This window comes from Littorina saxatilis, linkage group LG8 (genome assembly GCF_037325665.1).
Source record: "Littorina saxatilis isolate snail1 linkage group LG8, US_GU_Lsax_2.0, whole genome shotgun sequence".
Lineage (NCBI taxonomy): Eukaryota > Metazoa > Mollusca > Gastropoda > Littorinimorpha > Littorinidae > Littorina > Littorina saxatilis.
This window is the reverse complement of record NC_090252.1, coordinates 35,028,738-35,055,805: the sequence shown is the minus strand read 5'-3', so window position 1 is coordinate 35,055,805 and position 27,068 is coordinate 35,028,738. Positions and strand designations below refer to the sequence as shown.

General features: G+C 42.1%; 1 protein-coding gene across 1 annotated transcript in view; it reads left to right on the top strand.

Annotated features, from left to right (window-relative positions):
• Window positions 1–27,068, top strand: part of LOC138974348 (uncharacterized) — a 31,219-nt gene that overhangs the window by 464 nt on the left and 3,687 nt on the right. The window contains exons 2-5 of the mRNA XM_070347066.1: window positions 208–273; window positions 682–774; window positions 18,456–18,967; window positions 26,007–26,233. Coding sequence (XP_070203167.1) covers window positions 208–273; window positions 682–774; window positions 18,456–18,967; window positions 26,007–26,233 — 898 coding nt within the window. The remainder of the gene's footprint in view (window positions 1–207; window positions 274–681; window positions 775–18,455; window positions 18,968–26,006; window positions 26,234–27,068) is intronic.

The window sequence follows — 27,068 nt, the reverse complement described above, 5'->3', positions numbered from 1 at the left end:
GCAATTCACTCATAAATAACAAAAATTGTGTTTCTACACCGGAACACTGCAGAAAAGACAGTAAATGTATCTAAATCAGGACATGCGCAATTTACTTTGACATACAGCCATCTGTACTATACCTGAATGAACTTGTCCTCAAGTTTGCTGAGCCACAAACAGGTATTTGTTTTAGATTCAACTTATATGTTTTTTTTATATTGCCAGGTAACATCCCCACGACAGTCGACGAGAAACATCCAATTGTTGGAGTGATCAAGAAACTGGACACGTGTAAGAAACATTGCAATGAAAGTTACTGTCCCAAGCTGCTTTCGGGCCCTTACCTCTTTTTTTATCGCACTTTCTGACAGAGCGGAATAATGTTAATGCTGAAAAACACGCTCATGAAAACGCATGCGTTGTTTTAGAAGAGGATGGGTCTGCAATAAAAAGAAAATCGGGGCTGGGGGCAAAAAAAAAGAAGAAGAAAGGTTGCAAGGATACTTGTCAAGGTGCTGTTCGAGTTGAATTACATAGACATTCGTAAAGTCGTACAACAAAACCAAGGCAGACAAAATATTCTAATGGTGTTTTTCAATAAAGTGTGATGATGGCACTTTGATTGTTTTATGTGAGAATGAAAACAGCAATAGAACAAAAGCAAATATGGAAAATTGGTTGTTTCCTTTTATATTTCAGTCAAAAGAGAAGACTACATCAAGGACACAACCCTCATCGGGGCCGATCCTTTGCGACCGGACTATCCGCTTGTGCACAAGGATTGGACCACAGGTACACACAGTCCGGACATAACTTTTCCACTATTTGTGCACACAAAAAGTAGCAGCAACTAAGTAACAAGTCGCGTAAGGCGAAAATACAATATTTAGTCAAGTAGCTGTCGAACTCACAGAATGAAACTGAACGCAATGCCATTTTTCAGCAAGACCATATACTCGTAGCATCGTCAGTCCACCGCTCATGGCAAAGGCAGTGAAATTGACAAGAAGAGCGGGGTAGTAGTTGCGCTAAGAAGGATAGCACGCGTTTCTGTACCTCTCTTTGTTTTAACTTTCTGAGCGTGTTTTTAATCCAAACATATCATATCTATATGTTTTTGGAATCAGGAACCGACAAGGAATAAGATGAAAGTGTTTTTAAATTGATTTCGACAATTGAATTTTGATAATAATTTTTATATATTTAATTTTCAGAGCTTGTTTTTAATCCGAATATAACATATGTATATGTTTTTGGAATCAGCAAATGATGGAGAATAAGATAAACGTAAATTTGGATCGTTTTATAAATTTTTATTTCTTTTTACAATTTTCAGATTTTTAATGACCAAAGTCATTAATTAATTTTTAAGCCACCAAGCTGAAATGCAATACCGAAGTCCGGGCTTCGTCGAAGATTACTGGACCAAAATTTCAACCACGTTGGTTGAAAAATGAGGGCGTGACAGTGCCGCCTCAACTTTCACGAAAAGCCGGATATGACGTCATCAAAGACATTTATCAAAAAAATGAAAACAATGTTCGGGGATTTCATACCCAGGAACTCTCATGTCAAATTTCATAAAGATCGGTCCAGTAGTTTAGTCTGAATCGCTCTACACACACACACACACACACACACGCACAGACACACATACACCACGACCCTCGTTTCGATTCCCCCTCGATGTTAAAATATTTAGTCAAAACTTGACTAAATATAAAAAAGAAGAAAGAGGAAAAGAATACGAGTAACACCAACTGAAACAGCAACAGCAAACCAATTAGCAAGCAAGCAAACAAACAACCAACCAAACAAAAACAAAAGAACGGTGCTTTCAATTTCCATTGTAGTAAATTCGCTTTAGTGATCGAATGCCCTCTATAATTACGATGGTAAACGTTTCTCACTGTTTTGAAGAGAAACAACTCTTTCACACTCCATACAAACCCGACAAAGTTATTCCGGAATTCGTTCATTTACCAACGAATCAAACTAGAAATCGTCATTAAGGCAAGGAAACCCCATCGGAATGAACACACAATTGTTAATAGGTTGTTTGGGGGTTTTGACACTATGACACACTTTGATCTGTGTTCTTTCTGCTGTGTATAACCAAAATGTGAATTGTTGGCAAAAAAGGCATTTCATTTTCTTTCTGTTGTTGTTGTACTAATTGCTTTGGATTCATTTCTGGCCTCATTATCTATATATATAGACGACTAGTGTCTGTGTGTCTGTGTGTCTGTGTGTCTGTCTGTGCGCGATGCACGGCCAAAGTTCTCGATGGATCTGCTTCAAATTTGGTGGGCTTATTCAGAGAGACCCCGGACACAAACTCATCGATGAGATATTTCAACACGTGCTCTCAGCGCGCAGTGCTGAACCGATTTTGGTTCCACCTCAGCTATTTTGGTTCCACCTCAGCTACCCGGGCCCCCATACCGACACACCATAGCCGCTACACCACATCACAACGCCAAAGTTCTCGGTGGATCTTTTTCAAATTTGGACACCGTATTCAGCTACACCCCGGACACAATATCATCGATGAGATATTTCAACACGTGCTCTCAGCGCGCAGCGCTGAACTGATTTGGGTTTTTGTGTTCATTTCACCATTATAAGTAACTCTTCCTTATCTTCTCCAGTGTTTGGCGTTTATCTCCCTTCCTTCGTGTGGCTTTCCCGTTCAGTTGTAAGTTACTACTATTTTTAGAATGTCACTGCGCTGTCCACTGCGCTGAGCGTCTTCGGATATTCCCGGCGTTCTGTTACTGTTACTATTTTTAGAAGGTCAACGCAGTGTACAGAACGTAAATTGGACCCGTAAATTATCCTCACTGTAAAAGTGCAAAGGTCGAATCCATTTATAGCCACGCGAAAAATACACTGTCATCTATCTCTCTATAGATACGGCTTCTCTGTGTTTTTGTGTGTGTGTGTGTTTGTGTGTGTGTCTCTATGTGAGCAACACCTGTGCATTGTTCAGTTCTGTTTGTGATGTGGTCTGGCGGCTTTTGTGTAATTTTATGTACTGGCCTGCCTTTGAGCTTCCTTTGAGAAGCCATAACTTGCTCAGTCCTGTTTGAGTGGAGTTCGCCTCCAAAGGTGATTAACACGGTTACATTCGTCGACAAGGATGTTACTCGATATGGTCAGGAATGGCATTATGGCCACTGAATCATTTTCGTGCTGTTCCCATTCCACGAATCTGGGAGGGACCTAAGCTTGGCGGGTCCATTGTTCGGACCCGGCGAAGCCGGCGTACGGCTCTAAGTACTTCTTCCCGGCGAAGCCGGCTACCCGGCGAAGCGGGTATTCATTCTAGTATATATATATATATATATATATATATATATATATATATATATATATATATATATATATATATATATATATATATATATATATATTCATTAATTTCAAATCGCGATAACTTTCGTTTAAAACCACTTTAGAAGATGATTCAAGTGTTAAAATGTAGATCTAAATACGCTGCTTGTGTTCGCCTGCTGTCGGCTTGTGTGTGTTAGGGTATGAAACAACACTTTGCAAAACAGCCAATCATAGCGTGTCTTACATAGTACATTTGCGGGCTGAATTTAAATATGCCATGTGTATATCTTGTACAGTTTTAGATCTGCAAACGTGTTGTGCTACACAATTACAGTAGTTCAGTATGAGTAGGTATAGAAACAGATGTCTATATCAACAGACAAAGTGAAAGTGGGAAGGTAACCAGCATACAGGCCTAAAAAGAAGAAAAAAGACTGCTGAAAAACATCTTGAGCCTCATAAACACAGTGGGGTGAAAAATGTAAACACTGAACCCCCACCTCCTCCTCCATCGCAATTGCTCGCTCACTCGGGTCTTGAGAAGAAGTCAAACACATACGTAAGACCGAAGACTGATTTTGACCCTGAAGACTGACAGGTTTCAGATTTGTGGACATCGAACTTTTGAGACGTTTTGTAAATAAACTGTTGCGCCCATCATGTAAACAACCTCCCGGCTATACTCGTTTGTCTCATGTAAAATCAAGCATTTAAAGCATCGAAAATATGTTTTTATATTTCGATGTCTAAAAGAATCAGATTTTGTTTAGTTACGTCTAAAAGGTGTTCGCGGTGTCAAGTTTACGGTTTGCTATGTTTGCTCTCGGATAACACAACACAGATTTCTCGGGAATCTACATGCCGCCACCTCCTAATACAAGAAGCTAGACAAATCACAAGAAGAAAATAACAAAGTTATACCAAAAGTTGCTGTTGTTAGTTGTGAGCAAGCTGCTGACGAGCTGACGACAGGTGATAAGGATATGAGACACGTCACAGTGTTGTGCGATGAAGGTATGCTATCTGTCACTGAAAATACACCACCGAAAACTTATGAATTTTATTTTGAAGATACCTCCTGCCCTTAAACATCCAATTTTTTTCTTCTTCAAATTATTTTTGGGTCTCTGTCTCTCTGGTCTCTCTGTATATGTATTTCTCTCTATCTCTATCTCTATCTCCCTCTGTCTGTCCATCTCGCCTTGTTAAGTAACAAAAGGTTAGAGAGAACCGGACATATTTTAGTGCATTCGATTAACTAAATAGTTATACGCCTTTACGTTTTATTTTTCACTTCTGGCAGCTTTCGCTCTGACGTGAACGTCTAACACGAACTGTTTTCTGTTCGCACACACAATACTTTACACAAAGTTTGCATATACGTATGTGACAGCTCAGTCTGTAATTGTCGCATTTAAGCAGTGTTGGTCTCATCTTTCTAGCACACATGGAAAAATAATAGCAAAATCTGAAATATTCGTGTGTCCCCTGATATGGAGCACCTTCAACACATTGAAGAAAAGGAAAGGTAAAGTTTACGAAACTCGCTAAAAATAACCACGTGAGCAAGGGCACACCAGCCAATGCGATCTCGTGAACGCTGTTCTTACTTCCTTTGGGGTGATTCCCATGTGCATGATGTGAGACTTAACAAAGTCCCTTTTCAGTCGTCTGTCGAAGCCTGACCTGCTTTCTTCTGCCATGAGAAAGTTCACCATAGATCAGTTGCTTGGGGATTCTTGAATCCTCGATTCTGACGAAGTGGCCTGCCATTGGAGCTGGGATTCGAGTGTCATGGCTTCAATGCTGGTGGTCTCTGCTCGGTCGGGGACTTTTTGGTTAGTAATTCTGTCCTGCTACTGACAGAAGTTTGAGGTCCATTTGCCGGTAAATGTGGAAACAATAGAGCAACTTCAAGTATCTTCTGTACAAAGTCCAGGGGTGCGTTGCATAGGCAGAGCGCCACAGAACGTTTGCGAACGTTTTCTAGGCAACGCATAATTTTGTTGTGGCGCTCGCGAGCGTTAGCAAGCGCTCGGTACGAGTACCATTGTCCGGGGTCACTGAAGCGTAACAATGGCGACCGCTCGCCAAGAATGGTCTATGCAACGGGGGTTTGCGCGGAGCATTCTGTAACGTACCTGAGAGGTGACACGCCAGAAACTATTGCACTGTACTGAGCTTTCCGGTTGACTCTCTCTCTTTCTCTCTCTCTCTCTCTCTCTCTTTCTTCCTTTCTTTCTCTCTCTCTCACTCTCACACACATACACACAAACACACACGCGCGCGCGCGCGCAAACACACATAAATACATGTGTATTTGCGTGTGTGCGTGTGTGTGTGTGTGAGTGTGTGTGTGTGTGTGTGTGTGTGTGTGTGTGTGTGTGTGTGTGTGTGTGAGTGTTTGTGCGCGCGCGTGTGTGTGTGTGTGGGTGTGAGTGTGCGTCTGGGTGTGTGTGTGTGTGTGTGTCTGTGTATGTGTCTGGGTGTATGTGTCTGGGTGTATGTAAGTGCATGTTTGTGTGTGTGTTTGTGCGTGTGTGCGTTAGTATGCATGTGTGTGTGTGTTGAGGGTGGTGTGTGTGTGTGTGTGTGTGTGTATGTGTTTGTGTGTGTGGTTGGGCATGTGTGTGTGTGTGAATATATGCGTGTGCATGCTAATGTGTGTGAGTGAGTGCACGTGTGCACGTGTGTGTGTGTGCATGTATGCTAATGTGTGTGAGTGAGTGCGCGCGTGTGCATTTGTGTGTGTGTGTATATACATGTGTGTTTGTGTGTGTGTACGTGTGCATAGTGCTTTTAGTTATGCGCTATAGAAATCTCCTTAATAAATAAATGTATGTGTGTGCATGCTAATGTGTGTGAGTGAGTTCGCGCGTGTGCATGTGTGTGTGTGTTATTGTGTGTGTGTGTGTATGTATGTGTGTGTGCATGTGCGTGTGTGCATGTATGTGTGTGCATGCTAATGTTTGTGAGTGAGTGCGCGCGTGTGCATGTGTGTGTATACGTGTGTGTGTGTGTGTATGTGTGTGTGTGTATGTGTATGTGTGTATTTGTGTGTGTGTGTGTGTGTGTGTGCGTGTGTATTTGTGTCTGTGTCTGTGTGTATTTGCATTCGCGCGCACGCGCGTTTGATTGTGTGAATATGTATATGTGTGTGTGTGTGTGTGTGTGTGTGTGTGTGTGTGTGTGTGTGTGTGTGTATGTGTTCGTGTGCGTGAGTGTTAGCTTGTTTGAGTGTGTGCGTGTGTGTGTGTTGTGAGTGGGTGTGTGTGCGTGTGTGCGTGTGTGTGTGTGCGTTAGTGTATATGAGTGTCTGTTAAGGGTGGTGTGTGTGTGAAAGTATATGTTCGTGTGTGTGGATGTGTATGTGTGTGTCGGGGGGGGGGGGTGTTTGAGGTTGTGTGTGTGTGTGTGTGTGTGCGTGCGTGTTTGTGTTTGTGTGTGTATCACTGTTGGTTTATGTTAATGTGTGTGAGTGAGTGAGTGCGCGCGTGTGTATGTATGTATGTAAACATGTATGTGTGTGTGTTTGTGTGCTTGTGTGTGTGTGTATACGCGCGCGTGTGTGCGGAAGGGCGAGGGGGGCGAGAGAGAGACAGATAGAGAGATCAAAAAAGAGAAAGAAAGGGAGGGAGAGACAGACAGACGAGCAGAGAGAGAAAAAGAGAGAGAAAGAGAGAGAGAAAGAGAGACAGGTAGAGAGATCGAGAAAGAGAAAGAAAGGGAGAGAGAGAGAGAGAGAGAGAGAGAGAGAGAGAGAGCGCACACGGGCTTTTTACTCCTAAACATTAACCTTTATTGAATGAAATGAAGACCACAACACTTTTCCACGGACTCGACAAGAAATCCAACTGTCAAATCTGACCACCAAAAAAAGAAAAGGAAAGGCCCTGCTTCTCCACGTGGGGTACGAAACTCAAACACACACACACAGATATCCTGAGGCCCGATGCTTAGCGTCACCCCTAAAATGTACTCATGGACTGAGCTGTAAGCCATTGGACTCGTCTACTTTGGTCAGTGCGGGTAGGGAGGGCTGTTCCAAGTACAAAGCGACTGTTCGCATGATCGCCCCCAATATGCATGCATTGACTCGGCTGTCAGCGAAGAGATGGGTCCATTTACTTGAAAATAGGTAGAGAGGGTAGAATTGAGTTCGCCGCGAACAGTTCGCCGCAAACATAGCGTTGCCTACAACATGAAAACGTTTTGTCTCTTCGCGAACAGAGCGTCAGCTCTATGCAACGCACCTCAGGTCTCACATGCATATATAGAAGGCTGGTGAGGACAACAGATTTGTAAACGTTGATTTTTGTAGACTGCCAGGTATTGTGTTTGTTCAGCACACGTGTTCGCGTCCGAGGGCTTGGGTGGCTTTTCAGATCCTGGTATTGATATCCTTGTCAAGCGAGTCGAGATACTTCAAGCTCTCCGCTGTTTTCAGTGTTGTTCCTTCAATGCAGATCGAAGGCGGAAGGATAGTGGGCTCGGAAGCAGGTCGATACAACACCTCCGTCTTTCCTAGCCTGATAGTGAGGATAAAGAGACGAGAGGCTTCCGCAAAATTGTAGATGATCATCTGGAGGTCAGACATTTTTTGCGACATAAGCGCACAGTCGTCAGCAAAGAGTGCGCGAGGATCATCCTCTAAATTGTCTTTGTCTTTGCATTCACCCGCCGAAGACCGAAGAGGGTTCCATCAAGCCTGCATACTTAGGTTAACTCCCTGGTTTAGTTCTCTGACAGAATGACTGAGCACGCACGTAAAGAAGAGGTTGAACAGCACGGGGGCCAGCTGTACGTATCCCTGCTTGACGCCTTTGGAGATCTCAAATGGTTTAGAAGCTTCCCCCATTAGAGAGTTCGAGGCCAGCCATGTTATTATGGAAGGTTGACAAATCTTCTTGAGCATCCAATTAAGCTTTGACAGAAAATAACTAAGGTTGACAAATCTTCTTAAGCATCCAATTAAGCTTTGACAGGTAAGTTCAATGTGCTTCTTTGTTTCATTTATCAAATGCTTTAGTAAGGTCAACAAAGACTAGACAGGTGCTATTTTTGCTCGATGCGGTTTTCTTGTACCTGCCGAACAGCAAAAATCATGTTCATTGTGCACACCGTATACTGTGGCTGCACTAGGCCGGCCCCGGACGTGTAGGCTGCAGCTTCGTGTCGCCGGATGGCCACCAACACGGAGGTGAGTTACTCCACAAAATCTGATCTAGCATCTCTCCCAGCCCCGATCCTTCGAAAATAATTGTTTGGGGTAAAGCATAAGACTCCATTTTATCTTATGATTGCTCATTTTCTTTAGTGTAAGTGGCCTACATGCTTACAGGATTATATTTGTTTCAATTTTGTTGTGCGATCAGTGTAAATAGCCATTTGGAGACGTAATTAAGTACAAATGACAAAAAGAAAAGAACTTTCATGAATAAGAATTCAATCAACAATTATTCATGCACACTCTTACCGAATTATAGCGTTGAAAGTTTATTAGTTTGAACGCAAAGTCCGAATTAATATGTGCAGTCTGAAATTAGCAGGCTGCGCGCACGACGACTGGTAGGCTGCGCGCACGATTACAGGTCGGCTGCACGCCAGATGACACCTTTACTGCGTTTTCAAGAGGATTAACTAGGATTACCTAAGCTTGCGTGGGTTTTGACCACAGGGACATGTGTTGGGAGTGTTGGCGTATGACCACTAATGTTGAAAAATACTCTTGTGGTCCAGTTTGATGGTCCAGGGAGATGTGTTGGGAATGTTGGCGAAGGACGACGAATGTTGAAATCACAGGCGGCAGTACCGATGAGGAAAGGGGGGGGGGGGGAGGAATGCAAGCCGGGGGGTAGTGGACACTTTACTACTATCATACCAAGGTATCTCACTAAATCCTTAGCGGAAACAACAACACTTTTGATTTCAGCCATCCTGTCTCATATCCTGCTCAGATCACCAAATTAACGATTGCAATCGATTTATTGAACCTCCATTTCACTAATTAGTTGGAGAAGCAGTGCATGTCTGTCTATGGCAATCGCGCTGGTGCAGCTTGCAGGTTAAATTGTATACACGCGTGTTTCTAAATTCAAAAATGTACATTTAATAATAATAATAATAATAATAAATGAGCATTTATATAGCGCAACATCATAACTTTACAATTATGCTCTTTGCGCTTGACACATTTAAAATTAAAACACAGTTATACAAGCATTGACTTTCATAGTCAACAACACTTAATTAAAAGCATACACCATCAAACATACATTACAAAAAATCCTTCGACTAAGTAATAAAACATGAATAAAATAGGTAGTGAAAACAAGGAAATACCAGCTGAATACCCTTAATCAAACAAAACATGTTATCAACAATACTGAAAACAGCCCTAGATGTTTATATACATTTCAGAGGTAGTGGTTAGAATGAGATTGCCCTGTTATCCAAACAAAAAGCAAAAGAACGAAAATGAAAGTCAGGAAACTTCGAAAATACAATTTCAGAACGTTTCTTTGATTTTGATGGTGTTGATGTCGCCACTGGCCTTGGTATTGCGGTGGTGTCATCTCCAACGATTTCCTCTGACACATCCAGGTATAGCTGTCGTCGTACACTGCCGAAATTTACATCTGGATCAATAACAAAGTACTTTTATGTGATGTTTAAGTCTTTGAAATTTCAATAGACACAAAAAGGCAACTTACATTTTTCGCCTGAAGAGGTGGTCTCAAACCATAACAGGAAATGGCGTCAAAGTTAACTACAGAAGAAGTAAATTAGGTTTCCAAACAAATCAACCAAATGAGTGTGTGGCTGAGTGTAAAAACCGATGACCTCCAATGAGTTTATAATGGCAGAGTGATCAAACTGATGATCGTGGCTATTCAACAGAATGATGATGAAAAACAAATCCACAACTTGAAATTACTTTGGCAGCACATACAGTACGAATAGTTTAAAACTGGACCACTACAGTATATTTCAACCACAGGCGGCTGTATCGATGAGGGGGAGGGGAGATGCGAGCTGGGTGTGACGCATGCACTACACTACTACTTATTACCAAACTACCTACTATCAATATACAAGGTAACTCACTTCACAATCCCAGCACGCAGTTCTGATAGGGCGTTATGCATTCCCTGTGTAGAACGAGGTAAATAGATTTGAATCTCGCGCACACTGTACTCAGTCATAACGCCCTATCCGAACTGCTTGACAGATATTGCGGTTGAATGTTCGGAAAGAAGTGAGGAATTCAACAATGTAAGTCGAGTTTAGATTGTTTGTATGAATGAGATTTAGTCCGGTCCAAGATGTAACAGTTAGGATATGCATTTGCGTGACCATAAATGTCAGCAAATCCAAAGCTGGATATACAGCCTGTTCCAAAAGAAACGCAACCAACCTGTTTCCAAAATCAAAGTGCAAAATTTATTTCGCAAATAATATTTCATGAAGTTACATATTTCATTTTTGGTACATTTCCAAATCACAACATGTGGAACTAAACAAGTTTAACAATAAAAGTGGAAAACAATGACAATTGAAGCACAATTTGTCCCTTTTCTGACGCAGCTGTCTTTTCTGCGTTTAATAACGGATGTGTCCTCCACCAGCGTTTCTTTTGCAAATAATATTTCATGAAGTTACATATTTCATTTTTGGTACATTTCCAAATCACAACATGTGGAACAAAACAGGTTTAACAATAAAAGTGGAAAACAATGACAATTGAAGCACAATTTATGTCCCTTTTCTGACGCAGCTCTTTCATTTTTAGACAAACGAGGCATTCTGCCGTCAGTCCAGCTGAAGAAGTCATTGCTATTTTCTACTGTATTGCCAGCTCAGTTGAAACTTGAGTTGTCCCTATGTCGTCACGTATGTAACTTCATGAAATATTATTTGCAAAATAAATTTTGCACTTTGATTTTGCAAACAGGTTGGTTGCGTTTCTTTTGGAACAGGCTGTATATGTTTGGATTTTAGAGGTAGTGGTTCGCAGCTAATTGCCTCCTGCTGTGAATATATTGCTTTGAAAATTAACAGAATGTGTTAAGAACAACTTACCGTGTCGGCCATTGAGGGAATGGTGATCTCAAACCAAAACCGGAAATGACGATAAATACAGAGTACACGTTTTCTTTTCGTCAGACATGTGCCTCGACTTCTTCCACCTGCTAGGTTAGTTTCATCACTAATATTTTTCCAACCTGAAGACAGTAGCTCAGTTGGTAGAGCACTGGACTTGTGATCGAAAGGTCGCTGGTTCGAATTCGGGCCGGGACGGACACGGGTCAACTTTATGTGCAGACCCAGAGACGGAAGCCATGTCCCACCCCCGTGTCATCACAATGGCACGTAAAAGACCTTGGTCATTCTGCCATAAGTGCAGGTGGCTGAATACACCTAAACACGCAGACACCTGGGTAGCGCGACTCCGTTGCTGCTAGCTTTCCACTGGGAGGAAGCGACCCGAATTTTCCAGCGATGGGACAATAAAGTAATGAAAGAAATGAAAAAAAAAGTACTTCGCATTCGATTCGTGGGGTTCTAAACAATAAAGTAATACTTATTAAAGTCATTTCACGTCTAATCACGAATAGAAATGAACACCAGGAAGCACTGACGACACATAATGCGTACAGAACGTCATCTATACATAACAACGTCATACGTCCCAGGAATTCATCCAAGCGCACTGTAAATGACGGTGTTTGATTATTTGTGCGCCCGAATTGATAGGTAATAAGCAGTGTCATGCAATATGTTTACTATGTTATACCGGTACTTCCGGGCACAATGTTCAGAACATCTGTATTTTCGAAGTTTCCTGACTTTCATTTTCGTTCTTTTGCTTTTTGTTTGGATAACAGGGCAATCTCATTCTAACCACTACCTCTGAAATGTACTTTTTTGAATTTAGAAACACGCGTGTATACAATTTAACCTGCAAGCTGCGCCAGCGCGATTGCCATAGACAGACATGCACTGCTTCTCCAACTAATTAGTGAAATGGAGGTTCAATAAATCGATTGCAATCGTTAATTTGGTGATCTGAGCAGGATACAGTACTCCCCGGTTAACGTCACTACCGTTTAAGGTCACACCTTTGATAACATCAATCAGGGTGTTGGTCCCGACCTAAAGCCTTCTTTGTATGACTAAGAAAACCTCGCTTAGCGTGACCTCGGATACGGGAACACCTCTTTTTAGGTGACCCCCCGTTCTGGTCTCTAAATGCAGAGGACCACCGCTTAAGATCAAGCGAAACTGAAACGGAAAAAAATCTCCCAATTTTGCGGCCTTGACCACAGGAGCTTGTATCCAACCACCGGTCCATAATTATTTACTCCTGCATGCTTATTATTTACTGCTGCATGCTTACCCTTACTACTACCATAGACCTATATAGGTCCCTGCTGCTACTATTTATTAGTAAATGAATAATAATAAGTAGTAAACAGTAGTAGTAGACTGTATGGAATAATGAGTAAATAAATGGAATAAGAAGTAAATAATTATCGACCGGTGGTTGGATACAAGCTCCTGTGGCCTTGACAGAGTTTTTTTTCTCCATATGTGACCCTCCCCCTCGGAATGAGTCGCATGTCACCTTTGCATGATTTTTAATATTTTTACATTTTCTAAAAGAGATTTTGAAACTCTATCCAGTGGTGAAATCCGTTTTAGAAAAGAGCGAAAACTTTTTGAGTTATAAGCCTGTGTCTAAGGTGATCCTCACACTGATACCTTACACCCCCGGACGTATATATATATAGTCAGTCGGCTAAGGACCGTTTTGGTTACTTTTTGGCGTCACGTTACGTCTCAATAGCACAACGTGTCGATATCCCTATTTTGTGAAAAACCAATGTACTGTAGCGCTACGTGTCAATACGGCGGTACGTGTCGATAGCGCTACGTGACAATAGCAGTACTACTAAACTGCAGACACTTCGCTTTGCCCTGTGTGCATATGTATTTATATTGTATTTAAATATTGTATATATGACATTAGAGTTTCTTAATTTCCCTTATCAGAAGAATGAATGAACGAAAACAACTACGGCGAAACTACCTGAATGTTCCAGAACCCAAGGGAGGTAACTCTTGCTTTGTATCCATGTAAAGGAGGTGACTCTTCTTATGAGAGCATACATTATCTTTCTTATTGGGTGTTGAGAGTTGAAGTTCTGGTTCTGCTGCTCCATAGAATTTGTCCGAAAATAACTGTGTTAGGGGTGGCATAGTAAGAGCCCCTTTTAGTGACCAAAGCTTTTTTCTCTAGCAATTACCTTGCTACTGACCAGCCTGATTTGCGACGATCAACTTTGTCTGATGTGTATCAGAGACTGTGTCTATGTTATGCAGTGTGTGCTCGCTATGATACCCTTTTCTTTCGCAAATATGAACATCAGAGCAACGAATCTCCGCCGATTCCGGCTTGCCGATCACTGGCATCTGATCATCAAATGAAACATCTTTTTCATCGAATGTATATAAATTTTCATAATATGATTGTACTTCCTTTATTGTTGCATGTCTAATTTTTCCAAATTACAAAAATATTCACCGTCCGAAATCCATTCTATACGGGTTCTTATAATCATTCCGTCAATTTTCTTTTGTCGAATTGCAATTAATTCCTGTCTTTTCTTTTCCAAAATAAACAAAATATTTTCACTAAAAGTTGTCTCCAAATGTTTAATTTCGTCCACCAATTTACTTTCCCGCTGTACACTTTCTTTCTTTTTAAAGGATGCTTATGTCAATTTGTTGCCAACATGTGTAAATACATCGATCCGTGCAAATGGAAACAAATATGAAACGTTTGTTCAGTCACACACCACTACATTTTGAGTTGTTGTTAATGGGTCTGTGATTAAATAGCCTGCTGTTTCCCAAAAGCTAATTATCAACCCAACATCCTCCATTCTTCTCTCGTTTACCATTGTCCCCAGATACATCAGCAAGCAAAGTGCAAAAGCAAGCAAAACACTTCCATGGTTTTGTCTCTCGCTGCGTGCACATTGTTCTCAGCTACGAGCTGTCAGCTTTGTCATTCGACAAACAGCGTGGCGTCCATCAGGAAAATGTTCCATTTATATGTAATAAAGTGCTGTTATTGTTATTAGTATGTCACAGGTGGAGAGAGAGAGAGAGAGAGAGAGAGAGAGAGAGAGAGAGAGAGAGAGAGAGAGAGAGAGAGAGAGAGAGAGGGAGAGACCACCCATTGCACTCCGGTTGGACCGTACATAAAGAGAGACAAGACAAGACAAGACAAGACAAAATCTTTATTATCGAGGGTAATAGATAAGCAAGAATATTGCTTTTTTACATCCAGCCCTCGCCATAATATAGGGTCAACAAGAACAGAAAACAATATAATCAAATAACTATCACATCAAACTTAATACATTATATATATATATATATAGATACAAATTTTAAAAAAAAATTGTCATGCTGCGTTTTAAGTACAATTTCCAATGATAAAAAGTGTCAATTTTTAAGATATCTTAATTTAGATCTGCATATTATTATAATTTTGTTTAACATGCACATACATTTTAAATAAATTGTTGAACCATTCAGCACATGTTTAGTTGCATTATGTGCGACATATAATTTGTTTTGAAGCTGTCTGTGTTTGCTTTATGCTTAAGAAAAAATAGGCAGTGAGTTCCATAGGACCGCACCTGAATATAGAAGGCTTGATTTCAAAAAGGTCAATACGTGGAGTCGGTGTTATGATTTTTAGTCTGTTATAGTTCAAAATAAAATTATCACGTAATGTCTCCGGTGCATATCCTGACATCACTTTATGCATTATAACACCTTTATTATACATTAACCTTTTTTGAAATGGTAATACTTGCACATTTTTATAATCAGATTCTGAAGGAGTGTGATTTTTTAGCATAATAAGCTTAACTGCTCTTCTGTGAAGACTGGCTAAAGGTTTCAAAACATTAGCACTTGCACAATGCCATACGGTGGATGCATAATCAATATTTGACAAGATGTGATTTAAAAAAAAAATCTTTCGCAAGTGGAGATTCAAGAAATGTTTTATTTTTTATAACTGATATATTTTTGGGAAGCAATCTTACAGATGTAATCAATGTGATCATGCCATGATAAATTATTATCAATCTTTACACCAAGGACTTTGTGGTGAGACACTCTTCTTCCAATACTTGATTTTTAATATAAAGAGGTGGAATGCTCGATAATAGATTTTGTCGTTTCTGTCTTGTGGTTATTAGCATAAATTTTGTTTTTGTATGGTTAAGAGACAAATGATTTAACTCTGACCAATTCAGGAGTCGATTGGCATAGCAACCAGTATCGGGATGCGCAGTATCGACACGGTAATTTCAAGGTCCGACCAATGAAATGAAAGAGTTTTGAGTCTGCGCATCTCGATACTCGATACTGGTAGTCTCGAGACTATAGTCTCAATACTCATTCTCGATACTACTGGGCCTTTAAGCGCACCAGGGTGCTGTTCATCCTCGAGATCAGAACTGATTTAACCAATCGTTTTGTAGACACTCGATACTGAACTAGGGCGGCATAGCCACAATCGTCAATAACACGGATTGGTTCATTTCCATACTCGATACTCGCAGTATCGAGATCAGACCAATGAAATGAAGGAGTATCGAGTCTGCGCATCTCGATACTGCCAGTATCGAGTGTGCCAGTATCGAGGGTCGATCTCGAGAACGTGGGCCTTTTGGCGTTCCATACATTGTAAACAAATGCAGTGCGTTCAGTTTCATTCTGTGAGTTCCACAGCTTGACTAAATGTAGTAATTTCGCCTTACGCGACTTGTTAACTCTATGTCTCTCTCTCCGTCTCCTCTCTTTATCTCTCTCTGTCATGATCAGTTTGTCTGTGTCTCTCCTCTCTTTCTATGTCTGTCTGTCTTACCTCACCTCCCCTCTCTCTCTCTCTCTCTCGCTCTCTCTCTCTCTCTCTCTCTCTCTCTCTCTCTCGCTCTCTCTCTCTCTCTCTCTCCGTCTCCCTCTCTCTCTCTCTAATGCAGCCGATGGTCTCTGTGTCAGTGTCAGAATGTATGTCAGTGTGTGTCTCTCTCCGAATCTGCCCATTATCACGTCATTGAGTTTCAATTGGCGGGAAGTCTTTTATGGGGCCTCAAACTAAACTCTGATCTCCTCGGATAAGATCAATTTTTTCTACTGAAATTGATCTTATCCGAGGATCGGTTAACGTGTCCCTCGGATAAGATCACGATTTTTTTTGGTCCCAAGGGGGGTCACCTTATCCGAGGAGTACTGTATGAGACAGGATGGCTGAAACCAAAAGTGTTGTTGTTTCCGCTAAGGATTTAGTGAGATACCTTGGTATGATAGTAGTAAAGTGTCCACTACCCCCCGGCGTGCATCCCTCCCCCCCCCTTTCCTCATCGATACTGCCGCCTGTGATTTCAACATTCGTCGTCCTTCGCCAACACTCCCAACCGCATCTCCCTGGACCATCAAACTGGACCACTAGAGTGATTTTTCAACATTAGGGGTCATACGCCACACTCCCAACACATGTCCCTGTGGTCAAAACCCACGCAAGCTTAGGTAATCCTAGTTAATCTTCTTGAAAACGCAGTAAAGGTGTCATCTGGCGTGCAGCCGACCTGTAATCGTGCGCGCAGCCTACCAGTCGTCGTGCGCGCAGCCTGCTAATTTCAGACTGCACATATTAATTCGGACTTTGCGTTCAAACTAATAAACTTTCAACGCTATAATTCGGTAAGAGTGTGCATGAATAATTGTTGATTGAATTCTTATTCATGAAAGTTCTTTTCTTTTTGTCATTTGTACTTAATTACGTCTCCAAATGGCTATTTACACTGATCGCACAACAAAATTGAAACAAATATAATCCTGTAAGCATGTAGGCCACTTACACTAAAGAAAATGAGCAATCATAAGATAAAATGGAGTCTTATGCTTTACCCCAAACAATTATTTTCGAAGGATCGGGGCTGGGAGAGATGCTAGATCAGATTTTGTGGAGTAACTCACCTCTGTGTTGGCGGCCATCCGGCGACACGAAGCTGTAGCCTACCCGTCCGGCGCCGGCCTAGTGCAGCCACGGTATACGGTGTGTTGTGCTGCAGCCATAGCGGAAGCCACACTCCGCCTCGTGTAGATTTTCCCGCCAGATCCCGTGATCAGGCGGTTGAGTATGACATGAGCCAGGATTGGGCAAGATCTTCTTCTTCTTCTTCTTCTTCTTCTTCTTCTTCTTCGTTCATGGGCTTAGACTCCCACGTTCACTCATTTTTTTAGCACGAGTGGACTTTTACGTGTTTGACCGTTTTTACCCCGCCACTCCAGCAGCATACGCCGATTTCGGGGGAGGCATGCGGGGTATTTTCGTGTTTCTATAACCCACCGAACTCGGACATGAATTACAGGATCTTTTCCGTGCGCACTTGGTCTTGTGCTTGCGTGTACACACGAAAGGGGTTAAGTCACTAGCAGGTCTGCACATCAGTTGACCTGGGAGATCGGAAAAATCTCCACTCTTAAACCACCAGGCGACAGCGACCGGGATTCGAACTAACGACCTCCCGATTAGGAGGCCGACGTCTTACCACCACGTCACTGCGCCCGTCGGGGCAAGATCGACTGTCCACAGTGGGTTTTGGGTGAATCAGGTCAATAGCAGCTTGGTCTATGAATGAAGGCCTCTTGATGCTGTTCTCCTCCTTCAGCAAGGCCTCCGAACCACGGTCGATACACATGAATCAGATTTTATACTCACCTCGGGCCAACAAAAATTGCTGGTCTGTCAAAAAGCTACCTAACATCGTATATTGCTTGCCATGATTATTGCTCCATTCCTATAATGTTATTACTATTTTTACAAGCCACTGAAGGCAGGGAAAGTGAACGTTAACAAAGACAAAGTAGACAACAAGGACAGAAAACAAAGAATACAAAAAAGAAATGTTAGAACAATAAAGATATAATAGGAAAACATATTCATTAAGATGCCGCTATAGTATACTCGAAAGTGGCAAGGGCATCATATCCCAGGCATTCTTATTTCCACATTTATTTTAAGCGGCAATTTTATTTCGCAGGTGAAACCCACGGCAGACAATTTTGTCTGCAGTTTCAGGACGAAGGACACATTTCCAAAAGGCTGACAGAATATGCCAAAGACTCTGAATTGTGTGTATGGATCTCGGAAACTCTGCCGGAATACTTTGACCTGCCAGTCACAACAAAGCCTCCGAAGGATGTCGTTCAGGCTTTTCTAGCTGGAGTCAATCTTCCAATCATCCTGCTGACTGTCTGTCAAGACGTTGAAAAGGCCAGAGAATACGCAAATGAGACGGCCAGCGCGCTGAAGTGGCGTGTACTGGATTTCTGCCATCTGGACTTTCTTCTGCTGCCCTGCGTCGTGCCAAACAACTTTGACTTAAACGACCTCGAAGATGAGATCAAGAAGCAGCAACAAAAGCTGTCTTGGTGTCATGGTGGACCAACACGTCTCGACGAGAACACATTTCCAACTATGAAAGCGGCAACAAATGCGCTGGCTGGGTCCACCTCGGTGCCTTGCCTTTTGGATGACAATGGGCCAGAGGAGGTCAGTGTGTGCGTGTGTGAGTATGTGTGTGTGTGTGTGTGTGTGTGTGTGCTTGCGTGCACGTGTGTGTGTGTGGGGGTGTATGTATGTATTTGTTGAGTGTGTGTGTGTGTGGGTGTGTGTGTGAAGGTAGAGGGACGTATACATTGCTCTAAACACAACCAACTACTTGATCTGCTGCAGCTCTTAGTGTTTACCAATACGCCTTCTTCACCCCCCCCCCCCCCCCCCATCCTTCCATCTCCTTCTGTTCCTCCTACTGTTAAAGCAACACTGAGCACAAAAAGTTAAGGATATTTTTCAGTGGTATAACCCAGATGTTAAACAGCAGTTTTTGGGTCAGAAAGATACGTGTATTTAAAGATCAGTCTTTTTTTTGCTCAAAAATGTGCTTCCTGGATCTGAGCAATATTTGGGTATGACGTCCTAGGTCCGTGACCACGCCACCCTCAAAAAGGCGTTTTTTGACGGCATGATTCACTTTCAACCGTCGAAACGGAGACTTAATCTGAATGATATTTTGACGGGCGCTGTGGCAGAGTGGTAAGACGTCGGCCTCTTAATTGGAAGGTCGAGGGCTCGAATCCCGGCCGCGGCCGCCTGATGGGTTAAGTAAGGAGATCTCCCAGGTCAACTTATGTGCAGACCTGCTTGTGGCTTATCCCCCTTCGCGTGTACACGCAGGCACACGACCAAGTGCGCACGGAAAAGATCCTGTAATCCATGTCAGAGTTCGGTGGGTTATTGAAACACAAAAATACCCAGCATGCTTCCTCCGGAAGCGGCGTATGGCTGCCTAAATGGCGGGGTAAAAACGGTCATACACGTAAAATTCCACTCGTGCAAAAACACGAGTGTACGTGGGAGTTTCAGCCCACAAACGAAGAAGAAGAAGAAGAAGAAGAATATTTTACATTTTTTAAATGAAAAAGTTTATTTAGTGTCTTACCTAACAGTTCATACACATTTCGTTCAAATCCGCCGCGCAGTTAGGCTGAACTAGAGTGTAAATGAGAGCGACCACAATCCTGGAAAACGGCAACAAATCCCGGGTTTTTATGATGTTTTTGCTGGGTAGCTGCAGTTGATATGCAATAAATCTGGACTGGGTGGCCGAGTGGTAACGCACTTGCGCTCGGAAGCGAGAGGTTGCGAGTTCGACCCTGGGTCAGGGCGTTAGCAATTTTCTCCCCCCTTTCCTAACCTAGGTGGTGGGTTCAAGTGCTAGTCTTTCGGATGAGACGAAAAACCGAGGTCCCTTCGTGTACACTACATTGGGATGTGCACGTTAAAGATCCCACGATTGACAAAAGGGTCTTTCCTGGCAAAATTGTATAGGCATAGATAAAAATGTCCACCAAAATACCCGTGTGACTTGGAATAATAGGCCGTGAAAAGTAGGATATGCGCCGAAATGGCTGCGATCTGCTGGCCGATGTGAATGCGTGATGTATTGTGTAAATAAAATTCCATCTCACACGGCATAAATAAATCCCTGCGCCTTGAATATGTGCGCGATATAAATTCCATAAAATAAAAATTTACAAAATAAATAAATCCCTGCGCTTAGAACTGTACCCAAGGAATACGCGCGATATAAGCCTCATATTGATTGATTGATTGATTGAAATCTAAAATCTAACACTACAAACAGCAGCCTCTATAATTTTTACAGAACGTTGACATTTAAGACCCGTATCTGTATACGTTCCAGTAACTACAGTACTTAGGGCAAACAGAACCCGAGAAGGGACGTTGTAACGGGTTTCCGTTCAAAAATACACACACCAAAACACAAAAGAAAGAGATACGGTTACAGATTAAAAGAAAAAAAGTTGTCATGTGTCAATCATAATTGTCCTCATTATTGTTAAATGAATCAATCAATGTAAATAAGTTTTCTTGCATAACGTTCTGTAGCGGTTGTCATGTGTTATTAATTATTGTCCTCACAATTGTAAAAGAAAGAAATGTAAATCACAGTCTGCTTCTTGCATAATGTTCTGGAGTGCAGAAAAAGGCACTTCTTGTGACCTCATGACTAGACAAATGGCGTTTGCATTCACTGCTTAAATGCCATGGGACAACTTTTCTTTTGATGACGCCTCAACGACTGTCGCTGCTTGAAATAACGGCAACAAAGGGGGCACTGGAACTGGGGGTTCTTGTCGTGTGTGTGCATGTGTTGCCGCAAATTTCGTGCCGACGTAAATGTACTGTCGCATGTGTGGCAGGTATGAATGGGTAGTGGGGACTTCTTGCACACGTGGCGAGTCAGGGTCCTCCTGTCTTGGTAAGAACAGTTACATTTGGCGCAATAAAGTGCTATTATTGTTATTGTTATTGAACTACGAGAAGAGTAGACGATGTTCTCAATAAAGCAATAGATGATTGCCACATACTGGGGAAGGGCTTATCAGTGGCTTCTTGATTGCATAATGACCGGCCTCTTCAAGCATGTTCAAATATTTATTTTTTATTGACAGTCGTGCTTGAAGAGGGCGGTCATTATTCAATCAATTTTGTAAGGGACAGGCCTGTAGACCTTGCGGAACCGAGGTCCCTGCAGGTAACAATGTGAAGAAAAAAATAGCTAGCAGACGACAGCTAGTGTTGTGTCCCCTTGGGACAAGCTGACAAACAAACAAAGATCCTCAAGTACGGTCGCAACCAAAAACAGTATGCTACACACTTTGAAGGAGCATAATAACACGTTTATTACTGGACGCGGTGCGCAGCATCAATTGCACAAATAGTGCCCCGGTGCGCAGCCCACAGTGGCCCCGGTGCGCAGCAACAAATTCGTTCAGGGACAGTAGAGATTCAAGAAATATGATTCAACCACGTGAATTTAGATGACACCACTTGAGAAAGATGTCAATAAATAACCAATAATTGCATTCCAATTCTCTGCAGCTTGTTTGATAAGCTTGATTTTCCGTAATAATTGTGGAATTGTGAAGAAAACAGAGAAGATTTAGTGCAGAAACTCACCTCTTGTGGCTCGGCCCCGGTGCGCAGCAAGGGGCCCCAGCTTTTTTCGGGTGCAGCGGAGGTACCGGCGTGTAACTAGTGGAAAGTGTGTGTCCCGACCACTAAGCCACCTTGATAAGTGTTTTGCAAACGTCATCGTCTAAAAATAGAAGAGCGCAATGGAGTGAGATTTTGCTTTTTATGTCTTCAAAGTTATGAGGCTATAACTTTTGAACCTATGCAAGAATGTTTCTGAAACTTGGCACACATGTCACGGCATCATTTCTTGCAATGTATACAAAGTTGCGTGCTTGTCACATTTGTTTCTGTGACGTTACGAACGTTTACACATTTTTAACGGAAACCCGTTACAACGTTCCTTCTCGGGTTCTGTTTGCTCTAAGTACTGGAAGGTATACAGATAAGGGTCTTTGTAATAGTTCTGCGAAATTTAGAGAGGCTGCTATTTGTAGTTTTTGATGTATTGCATATGAACTCCAGCTACCCAGCAAAAACACCATAAAAACCCTGGATTTGTTACTGTTTTTGAGGATTGTGGTCGCTCTCTTTTGCACGCTAGATCAGCCTAACTGCGCTGCGGATTTGAGCGAAATGTGTAGGGACTGTTAAGTAAGACACCAAATAAACTTTTTGATGTAAAAAATGTAAATTATCATTCGTTTTGACGGTTGAAAGTGAATCATGCCGTCAAAACACGCCATTTTTGAGGGTAGGCGTGGTCACGGAACTGAGATGTCATACGCAAATATTGCTCAGATCCAAGAAACACATTTGTGAGCAGAAGAAAGACTGATCTTCAAATACACGTATCTTTCTGACCCAAAAACTGCTGTTTAACATCTGGGCTATACCACTGAAAAAATATTCTTAACTTTTTTTGTGCTCATTGTAGTTCTGATAGCCACAACGATGACGGACGTGGAAGATCTTGAAAACAACTAACTGACTTCAGGGCTTTAAAGTGAAAAGCTGATGCCACAAAGCTGGTATTTTACTGACATTTACTTTTCCAATGGCGGACGGAATAATGCATGTTTTGCCTATAATTGTGCTTACCATGTAACCAAACATAATTGTTTCCTCGAAGTAAAGCTAGGAAGTCGGTCGATAGACAGGCACAGTTTAACTTGGATTTCGGGTTAACCAAAAGAACGTTCACCACGACATTGTGAAAATAGGACGGGCAATTATTTCATTGGCCGTTCATTTTCTCAACTATAATTGCCTCGGAAGATGAGGAATGTTTTCACAACAGTGAATTTGTGTTATCTCTTCCCGTGGCAAAATAGGCACATACTTTATGTATGCAAAGCCAGTGGGTTGAAGTGTTCAGTAGGGAAATAAATTACTCCATGACAATGATTTGTGTGTATGCAAATGCAAGTGATTCTATTGATATGTGCCTGCCATTTTTTCTCAAGTTTAAGTGTTCATTACTCATGATATTTTATTTTTTACTTTCTTCTTTGCCAGAACCTTCTACAGATGTGTATTGAAAGGCACGAACAGACTGTCTTTCTTATGAATTATTCGTTATGTGCTTGCGTGAAGACACGGAGGGGAATAAGGCACTAGCAGGTTTGCACATACGCTGACCGAAGAGATCGGCAAGAAATCCGTTCTTAACACACCAGGCGCAGCCGGGATTTGACTCAACCTTCCGCATAGGAGGCCGGCGGCGTCTAATCCACCAGGCCAATGCGCCCGTCTTACATTATTTCAATATTTTCAAACCTAACACCTACAAATGAGATTCCCGATTTGTTCAGTTTTTGTTATTTTGATAATCATTTGTATCTATCTATGTTTAGAAACAGTTTTTGAACCACAAAGCAGTTTCAAACTGTTAGTAACATGGCCGTGCACAGAAAACTTGGTGATTCAAAAATAATATTAACAGCTATTGTGTTTTCAGCGTAGCAATAGGGCCCGAGACTGATTTAAACGAGACAAGTATAATGCCGACGAGTCGAAGACGAGTCGCATTATAGTTGTTCGAGTCTAAATATCGGACCCTATTGCTACGCTGAAAATACAATACTGTCAATAGCGTTTATATAGCTATTCTGACATTAAATTCTGTGTTAAAATCATGTTTTTGTCAGCAACAACTACCAGAATGATCCATGTCGTTGATTGCAGACGACGGTTTCCTTTTCGCATGAAGCCACGGAAATAACCGAACATTGAAAAACCCGCGGACATGTATTACGGAGAAAACTCGAGATAACCGGATGCTTAGCATTACGTCAATATGTTAGGAATCATATGACGTCATGACGTATCATGCTTGCCTACGTAGATTGTATGTTCGAAAGTCTGACTTCTGTTGGGAATTCGCGTGGTGAAGACTGCGTTAAATCTGTAGATGATAAGAGAACAAGGATTGTCTCAGAAGAAACGACGAAATGTTTCAGACCGGTAACTTCATTTCAACATTGCACTATACAATGGACGTTCTATGTGACAGGAGAGTTTGCTGATTTTGTGTTAAACATTGGAAAGATCGTCTGCTAGAATCAGAGATAGGTCGCTTCAGATTGCAGCTTCTGGAAATTTGCAAGGTTTGTTGCCTGTTAAAGAACTGGATTTTACACGTAATGTATGTCATGTACAGTAAGCAACAACAAAAACACACACAAAGCAAATGGCATCGTCTGTCGACTAGCCACAGAAACAAACCTGGCGAGGTATGCGTGTACTTTATAGTAATTATACACGTGGAAGAAACCGGTACCATGCGTCTTTGTTATTGCCGATATCGTTTGGATATCGGCAAAAATGGCCAACTTCCGTAGCGTTATGCTTTGATGATCGGAAAAGGGATGTGTGAGACCATCCAACCACAGCCCCCGAATTCCCCTACGTGCCCATCAGAATAGCTATATAAAAGTATATTGAAAATGTATTATTGGTGCAAAGGTTGCGTTTATACTTTATCTTAATGAGCAATGGAGAGGTATATAGCTATTCTGATGGACACGTGGGGGAATTCGGGGGCTGTGATTGGATGGTCTCACACATCCCTTTTCCGATCATCAAAGCATAACGCTACGAAAGTTGGCCATTTTTGCCGATATCCAAACGATATCGGCAATAACAAAGACGCATGGTTCCGGTTTCTTCCACGTGTATAAAGTACACGCATACCTCGCCAGGTTTGTTTCTGTCACTCTGTGACTAGTCGACAGACGATGCCATATGCTTTGTGTGTGTTTTTGTTGTTGCTTACTGTACATGACATACATTACGTGTAAAATCCAGTTCTTTAACAGGCAACAAACCTTGCAAATTTCCAGAAGCTGCAATCTGAAGCGACCTATCTCGGATTCTAGCAGACGATCTCTCCAATGTTTAACACAAAATCAGCAAACTCTCCTGTCACATAGAACGTCCATTGTATAGTGCAATGTTGAAATGAAGTTACCGGTCTGAAACATTTCGTCGTTTCTTCTGAGACAATCCTTGTTCTCTTATCATCTAGATGATCTACAGATTTACCGCTGTCTTCACCACGCGAATTCCCAACAGAAGTCAGACTTTCGAACATACAATCTACGTAGGCAAGCATGATACGTCATGACGTCATATGATTCCTAACATATTGACGTAATGCTAAGCATCCGGTTATCTCGAGTTTTCTCCGTAATACATGTCCGTGGGTTTTTCAATGTTCGGTTATTTCCGTGGCTTCATGCGGAAAGGGAACCGTCGTCTGCAATCAACGACATGGACCATTCTGGTACTTGTCGCTGACAAAAACATGATTCTAACACAGAATTTAATGTCAGAATAGCTATATAAACGCTATTGTGTTTTCATCGTAGCAATAGGGTCCGATATTTAGACTCGAACAAGTATAATGCGACTCGTCTTCGACTCGTCGGCATTATACTTGTCTCGTCTAAATATCGGGCCCTATTGCTACGCTGAAAACACAATAGCTGTTAATAGCGAGTGCATTTAAATGTGCTACTAGTCTTTTTTCGTCTTTTTTAAAAATCAATTTCTGACATTAATTTTAATTATTGTTCTATTGGCAAAGATGGAGACACTTGTGATGGAGGAGGAATGGAGAGACCTCATGCTTCGTCGAATTGATGAACTTAACCCACCAGGCGGTCATGGTCATACCCTCCGGGTGAACTTGGACCCTGTTGTTCCTTTCAAAGAGAAGGTTGCTGAAATCGAAGCCATGAAGCGGATGAGTGTGAGGAATTTGGTGACCGTCGTCATCCCAACTCCAGACAGCAAACTGGACGCGTGCATTCGGTACGTCACGGTTTGTCTACCTACCCTTTTGTAACGTTCTCCATGGGGGTGGGGGGGGGGGTGGGGGAGGGGGGAAATTAGGCATATGGAGTAGATTAGCAGGACAAGAGCAAAACTCGCTACAATCACCAAAAGTTGCTTTCAGGTTTCAGGGTGTATCATGTGAAAAAAAAAGTGCTTTCGGCGATCTGAAAACAGAAAGATCTGGGTGAGCAAAACCCTCCGACCGAGACAGATCGGAACAGTCTTGGTAACAGCATATTGCAACAGTGACCTTGTTATGCATAAAACAGTTGTTATGATGATCTTATGATGAGCAGTGTTTGACCGTCCCGGCCGGCCATCTGTATACAAAAAACTTAATTTGTGGTTATCTCTGATGTTTTCGAAGCTAATTTTGCACACTTCTGGAGTTCAATGATCTCTGAACATGACCCTAGACTTAGCCCACAGCGGGGTCATGTTCCGTTCCTAACAACTTAACATTGCGAAATTCTCGCTCCGTCGGGCTTCAATTAGCTTTGGTCGGGCGTCAATCCACGATGACGACCTCGAAGTTTCAAATGGAAGCATGTTAATGTGTAATTTTGTGGAAGTATTCATGTAACATTTAATAAACATGTGCCCGGTAGTTTTATTACACACGCACGCACGCCCACACACACACACACACCCACACACACACACACACACACACACACACACACACACACACACACACACATACACACATACACGCGCACGCACGCACGCACGCACGCACACACACAGACACACATACAAGTACACACACAAGAAGACAGAAAAGCAAACACTCGCATACTCTTCCACGCAC